The 20,889-nt window shown below is 41.8% G+C and overlaps 1 protein-coding gene across 1 annotated transcript in view; it reads left to right on the forward strand.

The window, feature by feature from the left end:
* Positions 1-18,961, forward strand: part of LOC126997904 (S1 RNA-binding domain-containing protein 1-like) — a 54,778-nt gene extending 35,817 nt beyond the window's left edge. Inside the window, exons 4-7 of the mRNA XM_050859117.1 lie at positions 504-683; positions 1,336-1,514; positions 1,753-1,923; positions 17,547-18,961. Coding sequence (XP_050715074.1) covers positions 504-683; positions 1,336-1,514; positions 1,753-1,923; positions 17,547-17,734 — 718 coding nt within the window. The 3' untranslated portion in view covers positions 17,735-18,961. The remainder of the gene's footprint in view (positions 1-503; positions 684-1,335; positions 1,515-1,752; positions 1,924-17,546) is intronic.
* The last annotated feature ends 1,928 nt before the right edge of the window (positions 18,962-20,889 follow it).

Below are 20,889 nucleotides of genomic sequence, written 5' to 3' on the forward strand. Positions count from 1 at the left end.
TGGGGAGCAGCGAGTAACAGGCTTTTTTTTTATTATTGTTTCCTTTTTTGTGTGCCCCTGAGCTGTCTCCTTTGATGTAAAAAAAAAAAAAACACACATGGGGTCACATTTCTATATTATTGATTAGTGAGTCTTGATATACACAAAAAGGATTTAGCAAAAAAAGTAAAAGAGAAAAGGTTAGTTGGGAAAAAAGCAGGATCCTGGAACCAACTCCACTGAACTAATGTTACAGTTTCTCTGCACAATGATTTTTCAATTGGTGAAGGTTTTCTTAGGAATGGAATATGTTCGTAAAGCGAGGTGTACCTGTTATGAACAAGAGAAAACAAGGAATCCATGCATGAAAGATCTACATAACTTGGTACTTTTGTAACTTAAGTGTGTATAAGTGTGTTTTGTAACTGGTGTGTTGATGATGTGTAGGTGGGTATCGTGTTTTGTTTGTTACCCACTTTCTAATTTTCCAAATGAAAGCCCCATTATTTTTTTGTTCCTTGCAGAAAATTGTCTGGTTTGAATAAGTCCCGTGCAGCAAACATAGTCGAGTACAGGAAGAGCAAAGGTCCTTTCATAAACAGGGAGCAGCTAAAGTCTGTGAAGGGGGTGGGGCCACGCACATTTGAACAGTGTGCTGGCTTCATCAAAATTCTGCCGGAAACTCTCGCCAATGAAGTTAACAGGTAAACATTTTATGAGTGTCATCTTTAATATTTGTCAATTTTCATATTACTATCACAAGGTTATACATTCAGTGACTGTCCTTCAACTTTCGCTTATCAAGTGCTTTTTTCTTGTTAACACAGAGCAGTTAGATCCTCTTCCACACTATGCTCAAAGTCTTTAGTCTGCCTGGTGGTCTACAAGTACAACCAGATACTTTGATTCCCATCACCACCAAATGCCTCACTCTCATCTCATTAAATGTCTGAACAATCTTTGCCTCCGGATCCTCGGAAGACAGTTCTAAATAATTAAGGTTCAAAGCCACCAAATAAGCAAAAGATGATTGACTCTGGGGGCTCTGGCACCTTAGTTGACTGAGGGTTCTGGTACCATTTAATGTTTTTCTATTATTTTAATGAATCACATTTGGTGAATTCACATTTGGTGAGCTTTCTCTGGCAGCAAGCAGTTGCCAAATGCAATATACTTATTTGTACATCCTTGGTACCTGTTACGAACCTCTTGCAAGCAACCAGTGTCTGTCTACTCCTCTTGCCACCATCTTTCCTACACTACTACTTGCCACCAGTGATCCCATCCTACTGCTTTAATATATTGTAATTTGAGCATGGCATTTATTTATTTTAATGTTATATGTATGTTTGACAGAACACCACAAGGAAAGAAGAGAGCGGAAAAGGAGGTTGTGAACCCCTTTGATCGCACATTGATTCATCCAGAATCATACGAAGCATCACAAAAGTTCGTGGATATGGTTGGGTTGCACCCACAGGACATTGGCAGCAATCACTTCATCCATGCCATTCAACAATTCATGCAGTCAGCCAGTGAGTTGGAACACTCTCTCTCTCTCTCTCTCTCTCTCTCTCTCTCTCTCTCTGGTATAGACAGTTTTGCCCTAGTGTCATGCTCTAATATTAGTAATTTCCTTTTGTCTAGTTTTTGTCTTAAGTAATCTGTCAAATGCAATTCTGTCTTAGGAATATGTGATGCAAACTTAATTCTGCTCCGATCAGAAGCACAGGTGACACAAGCAGAGCAAGTCACAAAGAGTATCTGTTGCAGGGTTAGAGGACATTGCCAGGGAGTGTGCGGCAAGTATACAAACAATGCAGCTTATCATTGAGGGTCTGGCACAGCCCCTTGACTATGATATCCGGGCACAATTTGAAAAGCCGCTCTTCCGCCAAGGCATCACCTCCATAGATGACATATCACCCGGCACGAAGCTGACAGGTGAGGGTCATTGGTTTCTTCTCACCCTGGTTTTTATAAATATAAGGTTTTCTGTTCAGTTTCTTCCTATCAATATCCCTGATACTCCATTCCCTCATGGGAATCTCTGCAAGGTACCACAGCAGCAGGGTCTTCAATTATCCCTGTTGCTTCATTCTCTCTCTGTGCCTGCCATATTCTCTCTCTCTCTCTCTCTCTCTCTCTCTCTCTCTCTCTCTCTCTCTCTCTCTCTGTCGTATTACACCAAGAAATTTAGGGTTTGGTGATCAGCGGGTGTTGGTATTACAAGGCGCATGTTTCGGTGGGAGTCAGGCAGCATTACTGGAACACTCGGGATAGATTATTCGGGAGCCCCCCCCCAGCCCAAAGGCTGCTTCCCAAGAAATTAAAACAGTTAACTTTTTCATCCATTTCTTCAGTGACAGGCATTATTGATGTTCCTTCCAGAAATTGCTATTAAACTGTCGAGAAAGCCCATTACAAATTTACTTGATCGAAGAGAAGCTACAGTAAAAGAATTTAAGTTACCCTCGTGAGTTCCGAATGTGTATATGACCGTTGTCTATGCTATTATTATCGGTCACGATGCTTTCAAAGCTACTGGCATGTTAAAAAGGTGTATCATGGGCTTATTGGCCGAGACTTCAACCAGTCAAACGCATTAATTAGTGCTCTGGACCTCTTATTCTATTATAGAAAACAGAGCCTCATTGGAACTGCATGAGAGAAAACGTAAACAGGGAGGACTCAGAAAAACACATTATGAGAATCGTCACATTAATATCTTGAATTAAGGGGGAAATTCGGCTGGTTGGCACTGATATCGATTTTTGGGTCCTCCTACCTTTATTTTCTCACCTAGGTGAATAATATTTTTACACAATGTGTATTAATATGCAGTGCTTCTATATCAGTAATATGGTAAAGAAAGCTGCCGTAGTTTTTGTGCAGTGCGTTATGTTTGGAATTGACGAAAGACATTCAAAATTACATAATAACTTCAAAACTATGAATAGTATGGCAATTTCCTTTTGATCACAGATAATATACACAATAAAGTACCTATGGTACTATTTTCGTACATCTAGCTGAAGCTACAACAAATTTATTACACCGCAAAATGTTACCTTTTTATTTCGTCAAAAATTCGAGTTTTATAAATTTGTCATAAATTTATTTGAGGAAATTAATGCGTGATAATCGTACGTTTACTAAACACGAGGGTGGTGATCATTTTGATACTTGAATTTCTAAAATTGGTCAAGTACTGACACAGTTATTAAACATTATGTGTGCCAAAAACAAGTTTTGAGAAAAACACATTTTTGTGTGAACATCTTCAATACCCCATAACAATCACTCCAACATGCACCAAATCCAAATATTTACTTAAATATTTACTTATATAACTCTTCGGCCATTCCTGGAAGGTTGGTAGTGGTTGTTTAGGTAGTTCAGGCCATGTTTACATCACGTTTATGTCACCTGTATAGCCCCTACGGAAGGTGAGTTCTCCCTTGCCTGGTAGACTTCTAAAGAAACCAAGGCTCCTGGTCCCGTGTTATAATCATATTAGGTTATATAACATATTTTTTATATATTATATATATCTAAAATGAAAATAACATATTCACTGGGTCTCAGTGGAGCCCACCCCACCTCATTGTTGCCAGGACAGTTTGTTTAGAAATTACCAGGCTGGTAATCAGGGCCAGGTGTTGTCTTGCTTTTCTTCTTTGACTTCTTTACTGCTTTCCGTGGCGTATATGCTGTGAACTCTTTGACACCCACCTGGGAGGGTGGCTGATGCGTATCGTCACATTTCTTCCACCTTTTCAATATATTCTGGCGGCCTGCTTCACTTTTCGACTTTCTTTTTGCACTCGTACGTGGCATTGTCACTTACTATAGTCGGTACGACAAAACAAACGCGCAAAAGTCATCACCATGGAAGATAGAGAATGACGTGAGGAGAGTACACACATCCACTCCCGTCTTATTTCACGCACTGAGCGGCATCGTGCAGGCAATTTGAACAACTTTAGGTGGCGTGCAACAGTTTTTTATTATTTTTTGGAAAAAATCAAAGATTTTCAAAACTCCCGGATACGGGCAAGGTCGGATACAGTGCACCCGGATAACTGAAGGTTTACTGTATATATATATATATATATATATATATATATATATATATATATATATATATATATATATATATATATATATATATATATATATATATATATATATATATATATATATATATATATATATATATATATATATATATATATATAGTCATCTCGTTCAAGGGTATTTCGTTCCCGGACTTCGCCGCGAAACCGCGAACGGCGGGACTATAACCCTTTGGGAAAATATGCATTTGGGGAAGTCACCTCTGACACGTCATATGAAACATGTTTATTTTGTTCCCAAAAGTAGCCCAATTTGCGATAAGTAGCCCAATCTGGCAACACTGCAGTGTGGCGGCGCGTGAATTTTTTTTTTTTTAGGATAATGTTGCTATGAGAAAATCTCGACCAATAGCAGTCGTCCCTGAGTGAGCTGCTGGCCAATAGGAAAGCATGACGTCACAGTCTAACCGTGACGTCACTCAGGAGCAACCTAAAGGCGGTGTCACACTAGCACTTTTTCCGTCAACTTTTTCCGTCGTTTTTCTGAAAATCGTCGATACCTTGGCTGCGGCCTGTCACACACAAACGGTGTTTCATCTGAAACTTTCCGTCGGCACAGACCATGGGAATGTAAACAAACATGGAGTCCACGCTGCGGCAAAGATACGCTGCTCTGAACCTAATACTGTGTATTGTGAGACTTAGAGCAGCTAAACAAGCCAAAAGCGTGCATGGATGCGCTCATGGTTGGCTCGTCGGGAAAGAGAAAGTGTGTACCACAGGCTGTTAAAAGAGCTGAGTTTAGAGGATCATGAGACTCTGAAGAATTGGATCAGGTTGGACAAGAGCCAGTACCACAGACTTCTGGAGTTAGTGACACCTCTTATTGCCAGAAGTGACACCAGGATGAGGAAGGCTGTCACTGCAGGAGAGCGTTTGAGACAGGTTGAAGCCACGCGGAAAGTCTCGGTCTTGGTCTTGGAAATGTAAACAAAGGCGGAAATTTGCAGGCGGAAACGATCCTGATCGTCTGACAAATTCATGCGATAAGTTCATGCGGAACGATGAAAAATCGACGGAAATGGCATTAATCGACGGAAAAAGTGCTAGTGTGACACCGCCTTAACGCGTCCATTGCCCCGCCTCCTCCTCTCTCCCTTCCCCTCCTCTCTGCCTCCCTCCTCCCTCCTCTCTGCCTTCCTCCTCCTCTCCCTTCCCCTCCTCTCTGCCTCCTCCCTCCTCTCTGCCTTCCTATTTAGCGTCAATGCATCGCGTATCTGTGAAACTGGGGCAGTATAAGCGGGGTCACAATTAGTTGACCGCCATCACACGAACCCGATGGGTGAGACCATATATATATATATATATATATATATATATATATATATATATATATATATATATATATATATATATATATATATATATATATATATATATACACTCATCCCTCAAATAGTACGGTTTCCAATAGTTTGGTTTCGGTTTTATACGGATTGTCATGGAAGATCTTTTTAGGATTTTTAAATTTCCTGCTCGTCGGGAAATTTAGAAATCCTAAAAAAATCTTCTATGAAAATACATAAAACCGAAACCGAACTATTGGAAACCGTACTATTTGAGGGATGACTGCCCTCTTGAGTTTCGCGCTTGCTTCATTCCGAAGGTATAGCGCTAAACTCGAGGATCGCGAAACTCAAGGTATTGAAATCATGAAAAAGCGCTTATTGGTTCCGGCCCATGGAAAAAAATTACTTTTTTTTTAGACTTTACTCCCTTGATATCACAATTTTTTTCGACTTTACTCTCTTGTTATCTCAAAATAGTAATAGGCAGAAAATGGGAAGTGAGAACAGGTCGTTCTGAAGGCGGCTGCCTTACAATTGGCTGGCAGTTATGAACACATGCTTGTGATCCACGTGGTGTCGTCTGCTAATGTAAGGGTGGTTGCTCGCGGTCACCCGTGGTACAGTTGGACAAACCTATAGCTTCTGGTAGTTTTGTTATGTGAGAGAGGTTCAACATCCTTACTGCTTCCATATTTCCCTCAGCGCTCACAAAGACCACAAGCGGACAAAAAAGAACAAATCCAGGCAAATTAACACTTTTAGTGCTGTGTATTCCCACAGCGCACATGCGTGGTGGACAGCAGAATGACTAATTTCATTGGGGAGATATTTCTCACAACACCGGCCAGTGTATAGTGGACCTTTTTCTTCTTCTTTTGACCTGTAATGTTTTGTATCACTTCTTAGGTCCTCCTTCTCCACACTTTTATACTTCACAACATGCACTTAGGGCCGCTTTTACAGTCATTTTGTTTGTTTTTATCGTTGTCAGTCGCGGGGATCGCCACTCTAGTATTTCCACGTGAAAATGGCCGATGGGTAGTGATGTGATGTGATGGTGTCGGAGGTATTGCCTTTACAACGGCACCTCGTGGCGGCTGCGGGGTTAGCCTCGCCCCGCACCTTACCACACACTCTCAACACCTGTCGCTTTCTCTGCAGCCACCAGAACCCCATAGGCCAATTTCACGTGGAAAACTATAGCGTCGATCGCCGCCATTGGTAACGATCAAAACAAACAGTGACTGTGAAAGCGGCCCTTATTCACTTGACAGTGAGCACTCATACACTTCACCCTGAACTTAGGTGTTTTTCTGTTCTTTTCTTTCCCTGATTCTGGTTTTCTATGCCCTTTTGCTATTTTCCACTGTTACTTTTCACCGTCGCTGCCATGCATTACAGGTCAAAAGAAGAAGAAGAAGAAAACAACACCGGGAGATCTACAAAAAAGTTTTTGGACTGTGGTTCCCCAGCACGGGGTGTTCTCTTGTTAATCAAGTAGTAAGCAAAGCAGCTCTGCCAGTCCATTTTATGAGTCTCTTGGTGGGCCATCTTCCACTGCTCCTCAGCCACTGCCATCGTCTGTTTGTTTACATGCAGCCGTGAGGGACCCACGTACCCACACTCGTACTCACAACCGTTTTCCATTCATAAGCACACCAACAACTCACTCCCAGTTGGGCATACAGGCAACCACGGTTGCCCATAGCCCCAATGGTTGGACACTGCCTTTTAAGGCAGCACGCATGACAGACGGTAGGTAAACATGACCAGTACATGTCAAAGCAACGCGAAACTCGTGGCGATAATGCGCGAAAGTCGTGATGGTAAGAATTTAGGGTTAAGCGCTAAACTCGAGGATCGCGAAACTCGAGAGGGTACTGTATATATGTATACAGTACCAGAGGGTACTGTATATATGTATACAGTACCAGAGGGTACTGTATATATATATATATATATATATATATATATATATATATATATATATATATATATATATATATATATATATATATATATATATATATATATACACAGTACCCTCTCGAGTTTCGCGCTATCCGAGTTTCGCGATCCTCGAGTTTAGCGCTTAGTCCTAAATTCTTACCATCACAACTTTCGCGCATTACCGCCACGACTTTCGCGTTGCTTTGACATGTTCGGGTCACGTCTACCTACCGTCAGTGTCATGCGTGCTGCCTTAAAAGGCAGTGTCCAACCACTGGGGTCATGGACAACCATGGTTGCCCGTAGGCCCAACCGGGAGCGAGTTGTTGGTTGTCCTTATGAATGGTAAACGGTTGTGAGTACGAGCGTTGGTACATGGGTCCCTCACGGCTGCATGAAAACAAACAGACGACGGCAGTGGCTGAGGAGTGAGGAGCAGTGGAAGATGGCCCACCAAGAGACTCGTAAAATGGACTGGCAGAGCTGCTTTGCTTACTACTTGATTAACAAGATAAGAGAACACCCCGTGCTGTGGAACCACAGTCCAAAAACCTTTTTAACAAGTCTATGCAAATTGTAGATCAACCGATGTTGTTTTCCTTTTCTTCTTCTTCTTCTTTTGACCTGTAATGCATGGCAGCGATGGTGAAAAGTAATAGTGAAAATAGCAAAAGGGCATAGAAAAACAAAATCAGGGAGAGAAAAGGACAGAAAAACACCTAAGTTCAGGGTGAAGTGTATAAGTGTGCACTGTTAAGTAACTAAGGACCACTTTCACAGTCACTTTGTTTGTTTTGATCGTTACCAATGGCAGTGATTGCCACTTAGTAATTCACGTGAAACTGGCCAATGGGGTAGTGGCGGCTGCAGACGAAGTGAGAGGTGTTGAAAGTGTGTGGTAAGTGCGGGGCTAGGCTAACCCCACAGCCGCCACTATCCAATCGACCAGTTTCACGTGGAAATACTATAGCGGCGACCGCCGCCATTGGTAACGATCAAAAACAAACAAAATGACTGTAAAAGCGGCCTTAAGTGCATGTTGTGAAGTATAAAAGTGTGGAGAAGGAGGACCTAAGAAGCGATACAAAGCGTTACAGGTCAAAGAAGAAGGTTCACCACACTGGCCGGTGTTGCAAGAAATATCTCCCCGCTGAAATTAGTCATTCTGCTGTCCACCACGCATGCGCGCTGTGGGAATACACAGCATTAAAAGTATTAATTTGCCTGGTTTTGTTCTAGTCTGTCCGCTTGTGATCTTTGTGAGCGGAGAGGGAAATACAGTAAAACCCCGATTATCCGAAATGGAAGGGGGGAAGTCTCTTTCGGATAAGCTGATTTTTCGGATAATCCGGATTTATGGCCGCCATTTTGATCGCCGCCAGCTTCTGCTGTATGGTAAGGACGACTTTCTTCCTTTTCCCGGTTTCTTTCGGCATGGTGATGTAGAAAGAAGTGAGGTCGAAGCACAGGTAGAACGCGATGCGACTGCCCAGTGTGAAGTGTGTGACGCGACTGCCGCCGACTGACGATGTAAACAATGAAACCAAACAAACACACGCTACGCTAAACAAAGTAGTACGCTTAAAACATGTGATGTAAATGTTTTATTGTATGTTTGTCTGTGTGTCTCCTTGTCTGGACCAGTGTATGTTGATACTTGTGAGCGTTGCAGATCTGAATTGTGAATGTTGCAGAGTGCGATTGTGAATGGTTGTGCAAGCTTGCAAGTGTGACCTTGATGCATCGTGCAGGTGGAGACACAGTATGATGACTCATATTATCGCGCAACTCGTATGTTGGAAGGGGAATGTGGCATGGAGTGGAGAGGGGAGTCGTGTTTGTGTCGTTGTCTTGAGAGTACGGTGTGAGAGTAGTCGTGCAGTAGTTTGTTCGTTCGCCGCACCTACGTCCTTGCTGGGGCGAAGGTGCGGACGTGGTGTTGTTGAGAGTTTGTTTAATGTTTTTTGTCTAATACATTGATCTATTCGTTACAAGCTATTTCGGCAATACATATTAGAAAGCATATTCATTTTAACTGCTCTTATCAATTTTAAATGTGTTAATATAGTACATATGTAGTTACTTTTATTTATTTTTGATGTTTTATAACGTTTTAGTATAGAAAAAAAAAATTTAATTGCATTATCCAGATCAATTTCGGATAATCCGGTTTTTCGGATAATCCGCTTTCGGATAATCGGGGTTTTACTGTATGGAAACAGTAAACAAGTTGAACCTCTCTGCGAGCTATTTGCGGCAGCGGCAGCGGTTTACGTTCAATAGGCATTGAAAAGTCAATCATGATATTAGTGATTTCATGATTTTTAACAGAAAAAGTTAGCAGATTATTTCATAACACACAGAAAACTACCAGAAAAATATAGGTTTGTCCAACTGTCCCACGGGTGACCGCTAGCGACCGCCCTTACTTTAGCAGATGACACCACGTGGATCACAAGCGTGTATTCAGAACTGCCAGCCAATTGTAAGGCAGCCGCCTTCAACTGTGGCTTAAAAAGGATCTGTTCTTACTTCCCATTTTCTGCCTATTAACAAAGTACATATTTTGAGATAACAAGGGAGTAAAGTTGAAAAAATTGTGATAACAATTAACCCTTTCATTGCTAAACGCTCGCAGCGAGCGTTAGGCGTATTTGCTGCTGGTGCTAAACGCTCACTGCGAGCTTCACCCGCACTCAAATCTCCCGTGTATGAGTGTTCCAACACTAATTCTCACAACACAGGATTGCCAATTGAGTGGGTTCTTCACTAAATTTGGTGGAAAATCATACCAGCCCAGCGTGGCAAATCTACGGACGAGTAACTGGTGGATGTTCTTGCCCAATATAGCGGCATTTTTGCATAGCTTCACTTCTTTGATCAAATACTTGTAAATACAGGTAACTCTCGATTTACGCGAGTGTTGCGTTCTTGAAGAGGTCGCGTAATTCAAAAACAATGTAAATCAAACAAGAGGTTGGTTTCTGTCGAAAAATAAATACCGTAATTTTCGGCGTATAGCGCGCATTTTTTCACATAAAAATGCCTGAAAGATTAGCCCTGCGCGTTATACGCTGAATGTACAAATTTTTAATAATTTTCTTCTTCTTTGGGATGTTTTTAAGGGTCTGTTTTTCGTCTTATCCAATAACAACGGCAAACTTACCTTTATTATTGTTTATAATCCTTCATAGTCCGTAGCTGTCCTATAATGTGTTACCATAGAATACAGGACGATCTAATAACTACTATACGAAGACCAAATCGGTGGAAGATCGTCCATGCCTTGCTGTTATCTCGTTTTTCCGTCGGGCGCCATTTGTATGATCTTGATCTTGATGTCATAGGTGGCTTAAGATTGTATGACTAAGGAGCAGTACAAGCTACTATCAATCAATCAATCAACCAATCATAAAAAATCATATTGGAAAAAAATGTCCATGTGTTCATTATTAATTATTAATATTAGTGAGAATAATGGGGTAAATGTGATATCAGAAACTGTACATCATGAGTCTTGTACGAGGAGTTATTTCACGCAATCCCAGCCCAGCCGCCATTTGCATTGTTTACAAACCACACAACCACACCCACACAACAAACAGCTGTATGCCGCGTGTCACCAGAACCGAGATATCCACTCGGGCACTCATTCTCAGCCTCTCTCGTGTGAGGAAGAAATGAGGGACACCATGAGGGGCTGGCTAGTATTGGTACTGGTACCGTACCGTATTGCTGGTACCGTTAGTACCGGTACTGGTAGCGGTACCTGCCCACCCCTATTGTTGAGTAGTGTGGCAGCGTAGGTACTGTATTGTTGTTCAGGTGGCGCGCGGGAAGAACTGAGCTCAGCTGTGTGGCTGTGCGAGTCCAGTTGTGTGAGACATATGGTGGCCACTCCATAAAATGTCACGTATAAGTGAAAAAAACGCCTAAATTAAGCATTTGGATTTTGGACCCCGCGTTATTTCAAAAATGCGTAAACCAAACTCGCGTAAACCGAAAGTTACCTGTATTGCAGTTGGCAATACTCCCTTGTCAGAATCTGAAGGAGAGATGTCCGCAGTTCCCTCATTATGGCTGATCATCCCGCACGCACCGACGTAAGTGTTAACATTCAACACTCCCTGAACGTGCATGTACGTTCGCAAGAGAGGCATACATAACCGACTCCAATAGATCTGGACCTCCCCTTTCCAATGGTGTTTTGGTTTTTAGCTGTAATGAATAGTTTTGAGATAGAGGTTAAAACAGACCCCCCATTGGGCTGCCCGACTGCACCTGAGGGGATAGTCGCATCCGCACCGCGCGCAAGGAAAGGGTTAAGGGAGTAAAGTCGGAAAAAGTCATTATTTTCCACGGGTCGGAACCAATAAGCGCTTCTACATGGATTTCAATACCTTGAGTTTTGCGATCCTCGAGTTTAGTGTCATACCTTCAGAATGAAGCAAGCGTGAAACTCGAGAGGGTACTGTGTGTGTATATATATATATATATATATATATATATATATATATATATATATATATATATATATATATATATATATATATATATATATATATATATATACAGTCACCGCAAAAGAAGATCGGACCTTGAAAATTATGCAAATTGCAAATTATATTTGGTATCATAACTCAATCAAATAATACGAAATTCAATTTTTTTTTTGTATTAATACTTTGTCATGTCTCCACGTGAATGAATTACATCTAACATTCTCTTTGGCATACTCTGGACGAGGTTTATGAAATACTGAATGTCCATTTGTGTGGTCCATACGTTTTTGATGATGTCTTGGAGGTGCGGCACTGATGTCGGTTTTTCCTCCTTAACTTTGTCCTTCATCATCTTCCATGCATTTTCAATTGGGTTAAGGTCAGGACTATTGCCAGGCCACTCCAACACACGAATATTTTTCTTCTGGAGATCTTGTTTGACCTTTCGTGAGGTGTGACATGGGGCCCCATCGCATGAAGATGGAGGTGCCGTGGATGGAGAAGCTGTCATACAGATGGTCGTTTAATACTCCAATATATCGGTCTGCATTCATGGTAGTGTTCTTGGGGAGAAAGAACAGACCACCCCTGCCCAACTTTGCACTGAAACAAGCCCACACCATGACTGATGGGCTGTGTTTTACGGTTTTGACGGTGAACCTGCTGTCGTACCGACTGGAGTTGGACGGGCGCCGAACCTTGACACGATGTGATGACAGCACTTGGAAGGTGCTTTCATCCGACCACATAACCTCCTTCCAGTCCTCAAATGTCCAATCTCGATGTGCCTTAGCAAATTCAAGCCTTTTCTTTTTCATCTTGTCCGTGAGCAAGGGTTTTCGAGCAGCCGTGCGACATGGCAGGTCGAGGTCTTTTTGGAGTCGATGTTGAATTGTTCGTTCCGTGACGTTTTTTAGGAGATCTGGATACATTTCTTTCAATTGTCTGGCAGTAATACGAGGGTTTTTCATAACTGCATTCTTGAGAAGCCTATCAGTAGTTTTAGATGTCTTTCTCTTCACACCAAGACGAGGTTTGTGGGCGGGAATCTCGTTGGGAGGGAGAGTCCGGGCCTTGGCGAGGAGTGACATGATTGTTGATTTTGCCCTCCTGGTGCGTTTACAAATTTCTTTTATTGGTACCTTTTCCTCCCTCAAACCAAGAATCCTGCCCTTTTCTGCATCTGTGAGGGGTTTGCGGGTCATAGTGGAGATGTGGCAATGGTGTCAAGATCATGCAACAACTGGTTAGGAAATTAGCGTCAGAAAAATGATGGGGCGTTCATGCATACACCCTCCTCCTACCAGAGCTGGGCCAGCACTGAACTCTAGTGGTATTGAGAGGTGCCTATAACCCTACACAGTTACCAGATGTATGATAACAGTAAATCTATCAGCTATAGTGGCAGCACCGAGACACTCTTCACACCCCTATTGTAAACGCGCTGAACTGGCGGAGGTCCGATCTTCTTTTGCGGTGACTGTATATATATATATATATATATATATATATATATATATATATATATATATATATATATATATATATATATATATATATATACATATATATATATATATATATATATATATATATATATATATATATATATATATATATATATATATATATATATATATATATATATATATATATATATATATATATATATATATATATATATATATATATATATATATATATATATATATATATATATATATATATATATAATATACATACACACACACACACACATATACAGTACCCTCCCGACTTTTGTGATCCACGAGTTTCGTGGTTGGTCCTAAATTCTTACCATCTTGACTTTCGCGCATTATCACCCCAAGTTTCGCGCTGCTTGGACAGGTACGGGTCACGTCTACTTATTATCGGCGTCATGCACACTACCTTTAAAGGTCGTATCACACTGGAGGTTTTCCTCCAAACATTGTGGCTATGGCAAGAGAGAGGAGAGAACGGGTCGTTTTGAAGCCTCAGTTGAAGGCGGCTGCCTTACAATTGGCTGACAGTTATGAAAACATGCTTGTGATTCGCTGGGAGTCCGATGATGTCATCGCCGATGCTTACCCTATCACAATGGTCATTTTCGTCCAACTGTTAGGGCTACGGGCAACGCCCATACGCCCAACCGGGAGCGAGTTCACTGTTATCCATAAGCTGATGTCACACAGGTTTTTTTTCTTCCTACCTCGTTGGCGGCAGCTTGGACAACCGGCAACTCCAATTTTTCCTGGTGTGCGTCACACATGGCCAAGGTTGGTTGCCCATATCCACATCCACAACGTAAACAAAGCACTTGCTTTGTATCATGATGGCGTCATCTGCTAAAGTAAGGGCTGTCGTGGCTTGTGCTGCCATTTCCCAAGTTATGGACTTGTTGCTGCAGTTAAATGGAAGGAAGAAACAGTTGTGGGTGTGGCATGCCTGTGGTTCCTCCGTACCAGTTCTCATTGTCACCACTGCGCGTGCGCGGCCAACCCACCCATCTTGACTCAACTACATAAACACATGGATCGAATAACAACACACACACACATACACACACACACACACATACACACACACACACACAAGCCATACTCATGAACCATTGCAGATGTTTCTGACAAACAGAAACGACTTCACCATTTCTCGAGTGTGTTAGAACGTATTTGGTGAGTGGCTCACATGAACCAAACCTAGCTCTTGGCAAGGAGAGAGCAGTCGTCTTTAACACTGCTCTCTTCTTGCCATTGGGTATGTTTGGTTTGTATGAACCACTCACCAAATAAGTTCTAACACACTCTAGGAAATGGCGAAGCCATATTTGTTTATGAGAAACATCTGCCATGGTTCATGATGAATCTGGTGTGTGCATGCGTGTGTGCGTGTGTGTGTCTTTGTTGTTATTCGATCCACGTGTTTATGTGGTCGGAGTCTAGATAGGTGGGTTGGCCGCACACGCGCAATGGTGACAATGAGAACTGACATGGAGGAACCACTGACACGCCACACCCACAACAGCTTCTTCCTTCCATTTAACTGCAGCAACAAGTCCATAACTTGGGTAATGGCAGCACAAGCCGCGAGAGCCCTTACTTTAGCAGACGACGCCATGTTGATACAGGGCAAGTGCTTTGTTTACGTTGTGGATGTGGATACGGGCAACCGACCTTGGCCGTGTGTGACGCACACCAGGAAAAGTTGGAGTTGCCGGTTGTCCAAGCTGCCGCAAACGCGGTGGGAATAGGTCCCAGTGTGACACCAGCTTACGGACAACTGACAACTCACTCCCGGATAGGCGCACGGGCTTTGCCAGTAGCCACAACGGTTAGAGGAAAACGGCCAGTGTAACACTGCCTTAATGAGCCACACACGGTGAGGCGTGAGGCTGCGCTGGAGGGATTTTCAAACACAGACTGACGGCCATCTGGCCGCCTCATAAGGCCACGCCGGATGAAATGCACACACACACACACACACACACACACACACACACACACACACACACGGACTGAAGGCCTTTAGACCCGCCCACTTTGAGCTGCCTGGATGAGCCAGGCCGGATCGTGTGTGCCCGCCATAAGGCAGTGAGGCCGCTGACAGGGTGAGCGCCAGTGATGACGTCATCGGACTCCCAGCGAATCGCAAGCGTGTTTTCAGAGCTCAGCTTCATCTGTGGCTTCAAAACGACCCGTTCTCTCTTCCTGTTTTCTTCCTTTTTGCAAGGTATATATTTTGAGATAACAAGGGAGTAAAGGAAGAAAAAAAGTGAGTTTCGGGGGGCAGCATGAGCCAATTATAATGACGCCACTATAAACAGTTGCCTGCACCATGACAGGCTAGGGGCCGACCATCAGGCCCAGATGGATAGTCTACCGGCGCCATAGCCCACATGTAAAAAAAAAAAAATCTCCACGGGTTGGTAGTTGGTACAGATAAGCGCTTTTTCAGTGTTTTCAATACCTTGAGTTTCGCAATCCTCAAGTTTATATATATATATATATATATATATATATATATATATATATATATATATATATATATATATATATATATATATATATATATATATATATATATATATATATATATATATATATATATATATATATATATATATATATATATATATATATATATATATATATATATATATATATATATATATATATATATATATATATATATATATATATATATATATATATATATATATATATATATATATATATATATATATATATATATATATATATATATATATGATTGTTCCAAGTTTTGGAAAGCATTTATCATAGTAATTGTATTTTATCATGAGCTTCAAATTTTGAGTTTTTACTAAAATGAGGTGAAAAGGAACAGCTGAAGACTGTGTGGTAGGTGATGAGTCAGTAAAGAAAGGCCTGGGCGGGAGGGATAGGGGAATTAAGCACCTGATAGTCAGAGTGAGGTCATTGAGGTAGTCAGTGGAATATTGGTGTTGGTCATGGTTGGTTATAGCAAAGTGTGATAAAGAATTTTCCATGTCTGTATTTATTCCCCTTTGTTCCTCACTTTCACTGTCTTTAGACTCTATACAGTAAAGCCTCTCTTTACCGAACTGGTTGGGGGGGAAAGTTACATAATATCCAAAAGTCCATATATCTGAGGTATCCAAACTTTTCACATATAACTAACTTTGTTTGTATAATGAGCTGATAGCTTTCTATTTCAGAATTTTTCTTTATTTAGGCATAATAGGCATGGTACTGGTTCAGGAGAGATAAGTCTCCCTCTCCCTTTTTAGATAGATAGATAGATAGATTGATTGATAAGTAGAGCAATTATTTACATGGAATGTTATATGTTAATCCATGTGTCTACTTGTTCTCTCTATATCTATCTATCTACCTATTTATCTGTCTCCGTATATCTATCTGTCTATTTATCTAGATAGATATCTGTATCTATGTCTCTGTATTGAGAGAGTGAGTGAGTGAGTGAGTGAGGGAGGGAGGGAGGGAGGGAGCGAGCGAGCGAGCGAGTGAGTGTTGAATCGGAGAGTGTTGAATCGGAGAGTGGTTAGCGTGTCAGTGCCGTGTTCAGGAGGACGCGAGTTCGAGTCCTGCCCGCCGCCCCAGCTGGGATTTTTCAGTCACCCCCGATTGGCCTAAGACTACCCTTATGCTGTCCTGAAGACTGCCTGTCAACCCAGACTCTAGATTTTCCCAGCTGAGGTGGCGGGCAGGACTCGAACTCGTGTCCTCCTGGACACAGTGCTGACACGCTAACCACTCACCACCGCCTCTCTGATTCAATGCTCTGGGAGGCAATTCAAGTCAAGCAAGATGGTGCCACTGTAAACACTTGCCTGTGCCATAACGGGCTGAGGCTGACCATCAGGCCCCACCAAGAAAGTCTACCAGTACTATAAGCCTAAATGTGAAAAAGGAAATAAATAAAATATTAACCATTGGAAAAGTGTATTAAGGGAACCACAGATATCTGCAGATCTTCAACATCTGCAGGTGTGTCTGTTACCTATCCTCATGTGGCTAATGAAGTTTGACTGTGTATTGCGCTTGTACCCTAATTATTTTACATTTTGAGTCATGTATTACCATTTTTACCATTGTTGCAGTATATATATGATACTGTTTTGAATAAAGCAAATCTTTTCCACTAATGTAAAAATCTTACAGGTTCTGTGAGGAATGTTGTACACTTTGGAGCCTTTGTTGATGTTGGCCTGGGTCAAGATGGGCTGGTCCACACCTCCAAGATGGGTGGCATGAGGCTGGAGCTTGGCAACATAGTAGAAGTGACTGTCAATAATATTGACAAAGGTCGTGGAAGGATTAGCTTAATGTTGCACAGAGTGTTAAGTTAAAGACTTTATTATATTGGAATATTACTCTTTTTGGAGGTGGTGAGTGATTGTTGGTAAATGAGACTGTTCATGCAGTTGTATGGCCATGTTAGGTATGTAAGAGGAAATACTGCTACAGTGGTAAGCAAACGGATCTGAAATACACTAGTGAAGGAGTGGACTGATAAAATATTGACTTAGAATTTTAAAAGATATGAACATGCCATATCGATATGATAGTTAGACAGGCATAGGATCCAATTACAAGATGGATCCTTCTTGGGGAGAAATTTAGGAGAGGGTCAGATTTTCATGTCCACCATTGTAACTGAATGTAGGGTTATTTACATCACCTAAATAGAGGGCAGTTCCCTTACTGGTACACATAATTATTGCCTTCTAAACATCTGGTGCATCTTATGCATCATTGTTTATGATACAGGTAACTCTCGATTTTCACGTGTTTGGTTTACGTGTTTTTGAAATATCGCGGGGTCCAAAATCCAAAGAAATGTTTAATTTACACGTTTTTTCACTTATACGCAATATTTTATGGAGTGGCCACCAGATGTCTCACGCAACTGGACTCACACGGCGCCGCAGCCACACAGCTGAGCTCAGTTCTTCCCGCGCGCCACTTGAACAACAATACAGTACCCACGCTGCCACGCTACTCAACAATAGGGGTGGGCAGGTACCGGTACCACTACCTGTACTAACGGTACCGGCTATATGGTACGGTACCGGTACCAGACTTCGGTACCGGTACCAATACTAGCTAGTCGCTCATGGTGTCCCTCATTTCTTCCTCACGAGTGAGGCGGAGACTGAGTGCCTGAGTGGATATCTCTGTGATATGGTTATTCTCTCTCTCTCTCTCTCTCTCTCTCTCTCTCTCTCTCTCTCTCTCTCTCTCCACTGAATGTAATGAATATTTATTTTTCAATAGAAACCTACCTCTTGTTTTTGATTTATTTGACCTCTTCAAGGACACAATACTCACGTAAATCGAGAGTTACCTGTATGCTGTGAAGTGACATTTTGTTAAAAAAATGTCAAAATATTTCATAAGAGAATAATGATTTCTCAGGTGGAAATAATTATTATTTAAAATGGTTAGCTTTATGGTTGTGACAAATATGAACAAATCTACAGCCATTCTAACTTATTGTTGCACATTGGTGATGATGATGGGGATGTCATTGATTGTAGTTTGGCATGAGATAATAAAAAAAATAAAATACCTATTATAGACATATTTATATACATGGAATAGAGTACACAAACTTTGGTTCAAGGACCCTGATTTTTCACCCATCTAACAATATTTTATCCTTTTTGCTAAATCTTTGCATATTTTAAGATTCCCTATCCAATAATTTATGAATGTGGGCCCCTGCTCTTCATGGAATTTGTTTACTGAACTCCTTTTCCCTTGCCTATGAGATAAATTCTTAAATAGATCAATCAATCAATCAATCAATCAATGGAGGCATACGCTGGGGGCCACGTCGCATCGCCCACCCTACGACGCCAAGCCCGGGGGTCTCTCTGGGCGAGTCTCCATGCAGGCCCCCTTCCCAACCCGAGTACCTCCCGGCAGGATCTATCGACTTGCTCAATCCACGAACTCCGTGGGTGTCCCTTTGGCCTCCTTCACTCAGGATTGTCTCTTACAGAGACAACCCGATGAGCAGGATCAGCTTCCAGAAAACGTGCCACGTGCCCGTATAGCCGGAGTTGCCATTGACGGACTATGCAGGTAATATATGTTGAATCAGTCTCACGGAGTAGCCACCGGTTTGACACAAAGTCATTCCAGCGATATCCCATGATTCTGCGTACACACCTATTTCCAAAGGCATCAGTCTGCCTCTCCAAGTCCCCATTTAGTGTCCATGTCTCACAGCCATAGAGTAAGACAGGGAGCACAAGGGACTTGAAGATCCGGATCTTTGTCCTTCTGCACAGGTATCGACAGCGCCATATACTCATGTTGAGCGAGTCCATAACACCATGGGCCCCACCAATCCGTCGTAAGACTTCCTGGCCAGACTCACCGTTGTTATGAACTACACTATCAAGATATGTGAAACTTTTTGAGATCTCAAGTCCTTGCCACACTCATGAACAGGCTGTACTGTTTCATCTAGCAAGCCTCCAAACACCTGTACAGTCGACGATAGAGAGTAGTGTCACGGTTTTCAGAATGTTTAGTCTGGTGGCGGTATCTGGCAACTATACCACGGTGGCGCATTCACTGGTGATGTTAGTGACGCGTTTCAGTGTGTATCGTGTGTGTGTGACCGTGAAATTATAATATTGTATAATATTATATTATATTATAATATAATGTAGTTAGAAATATACAATACATGAATTCAATTTAGAAATGCGACAAGGAATGTCTTCTACATGATGATGATGATGATGACGACGAGGTAAAACATCACGAACAGTCCGAAACACTTTCTTATTAAACTTTGAAAATACCGTGTGCAATGCTGTCCTTCACAGAGGCAGGCAGTAATTCATGCTCCTTACCATCAAACAGCAAATAGGCTTGAGGGTCTGTTTAACTCGTAGCCTTAATTCCCGTTACTATAAAGCCTCAAAGACAGTTCAGGAGATCATTAAAAATCTAAAATCATTTCTCAGTGAAGATTACGTAATATCAAAGTATAAATACGTGTGTGTGTGTGTGTGTGTGTGTGTTGATCTCGGGGCGTCGCTGACTAGCTGACCCCTTCGTTTTTCGCTGATGGACATATGTCTCCCGTCCCCACCCAGCCTCTCTCTCTCTCTCTCTCTCTCTCTCTCTCTCTCTCTCTCTCTCTCTCTCTCTCTCTCTCTCTCTCTCTCTCTCTCTCTCTCTCTTATTTTTTCGGTATTAAAAATTATACGTTTCCACAGCCACTGACGTGACAGCTCAACTGCAGTGCCTGCGGACATAAGGGCTTTAATAGAATACCGCTGCTCCAGCCAAGGCCCGCGGTCAACGACGCCATCATGTGAACGTTTATAGCCCATTATTACGTATTAAAAAAATTATAAAGAACAAGATCTCGGCTGTCAGGAATTTTTTGTTTTTAATTAAAAGGCATAACAATCTCCCCTAATAAGTGCAGCATATTTTTAAATGTATCATAGTTTGATAAACAACTTAGAATTGCTCT

The sequence above is a fragment of the Eriocheir sinensis genome, chromosome 13 (genome assembly GCF_024679095.1).
Source record: "Eriocheir sinensis breed Jianghai 21 chromosome 13, ASM2467909v1, whole genome shotgun sequence".
NCBI classification, from domain to species: domain Eukaryota; kingdom Metazoa; phylum Arthropoda; class Malacostraca; order Decapoda; family Varunidae; genus Eriocheir; species Eriocheir sinensis.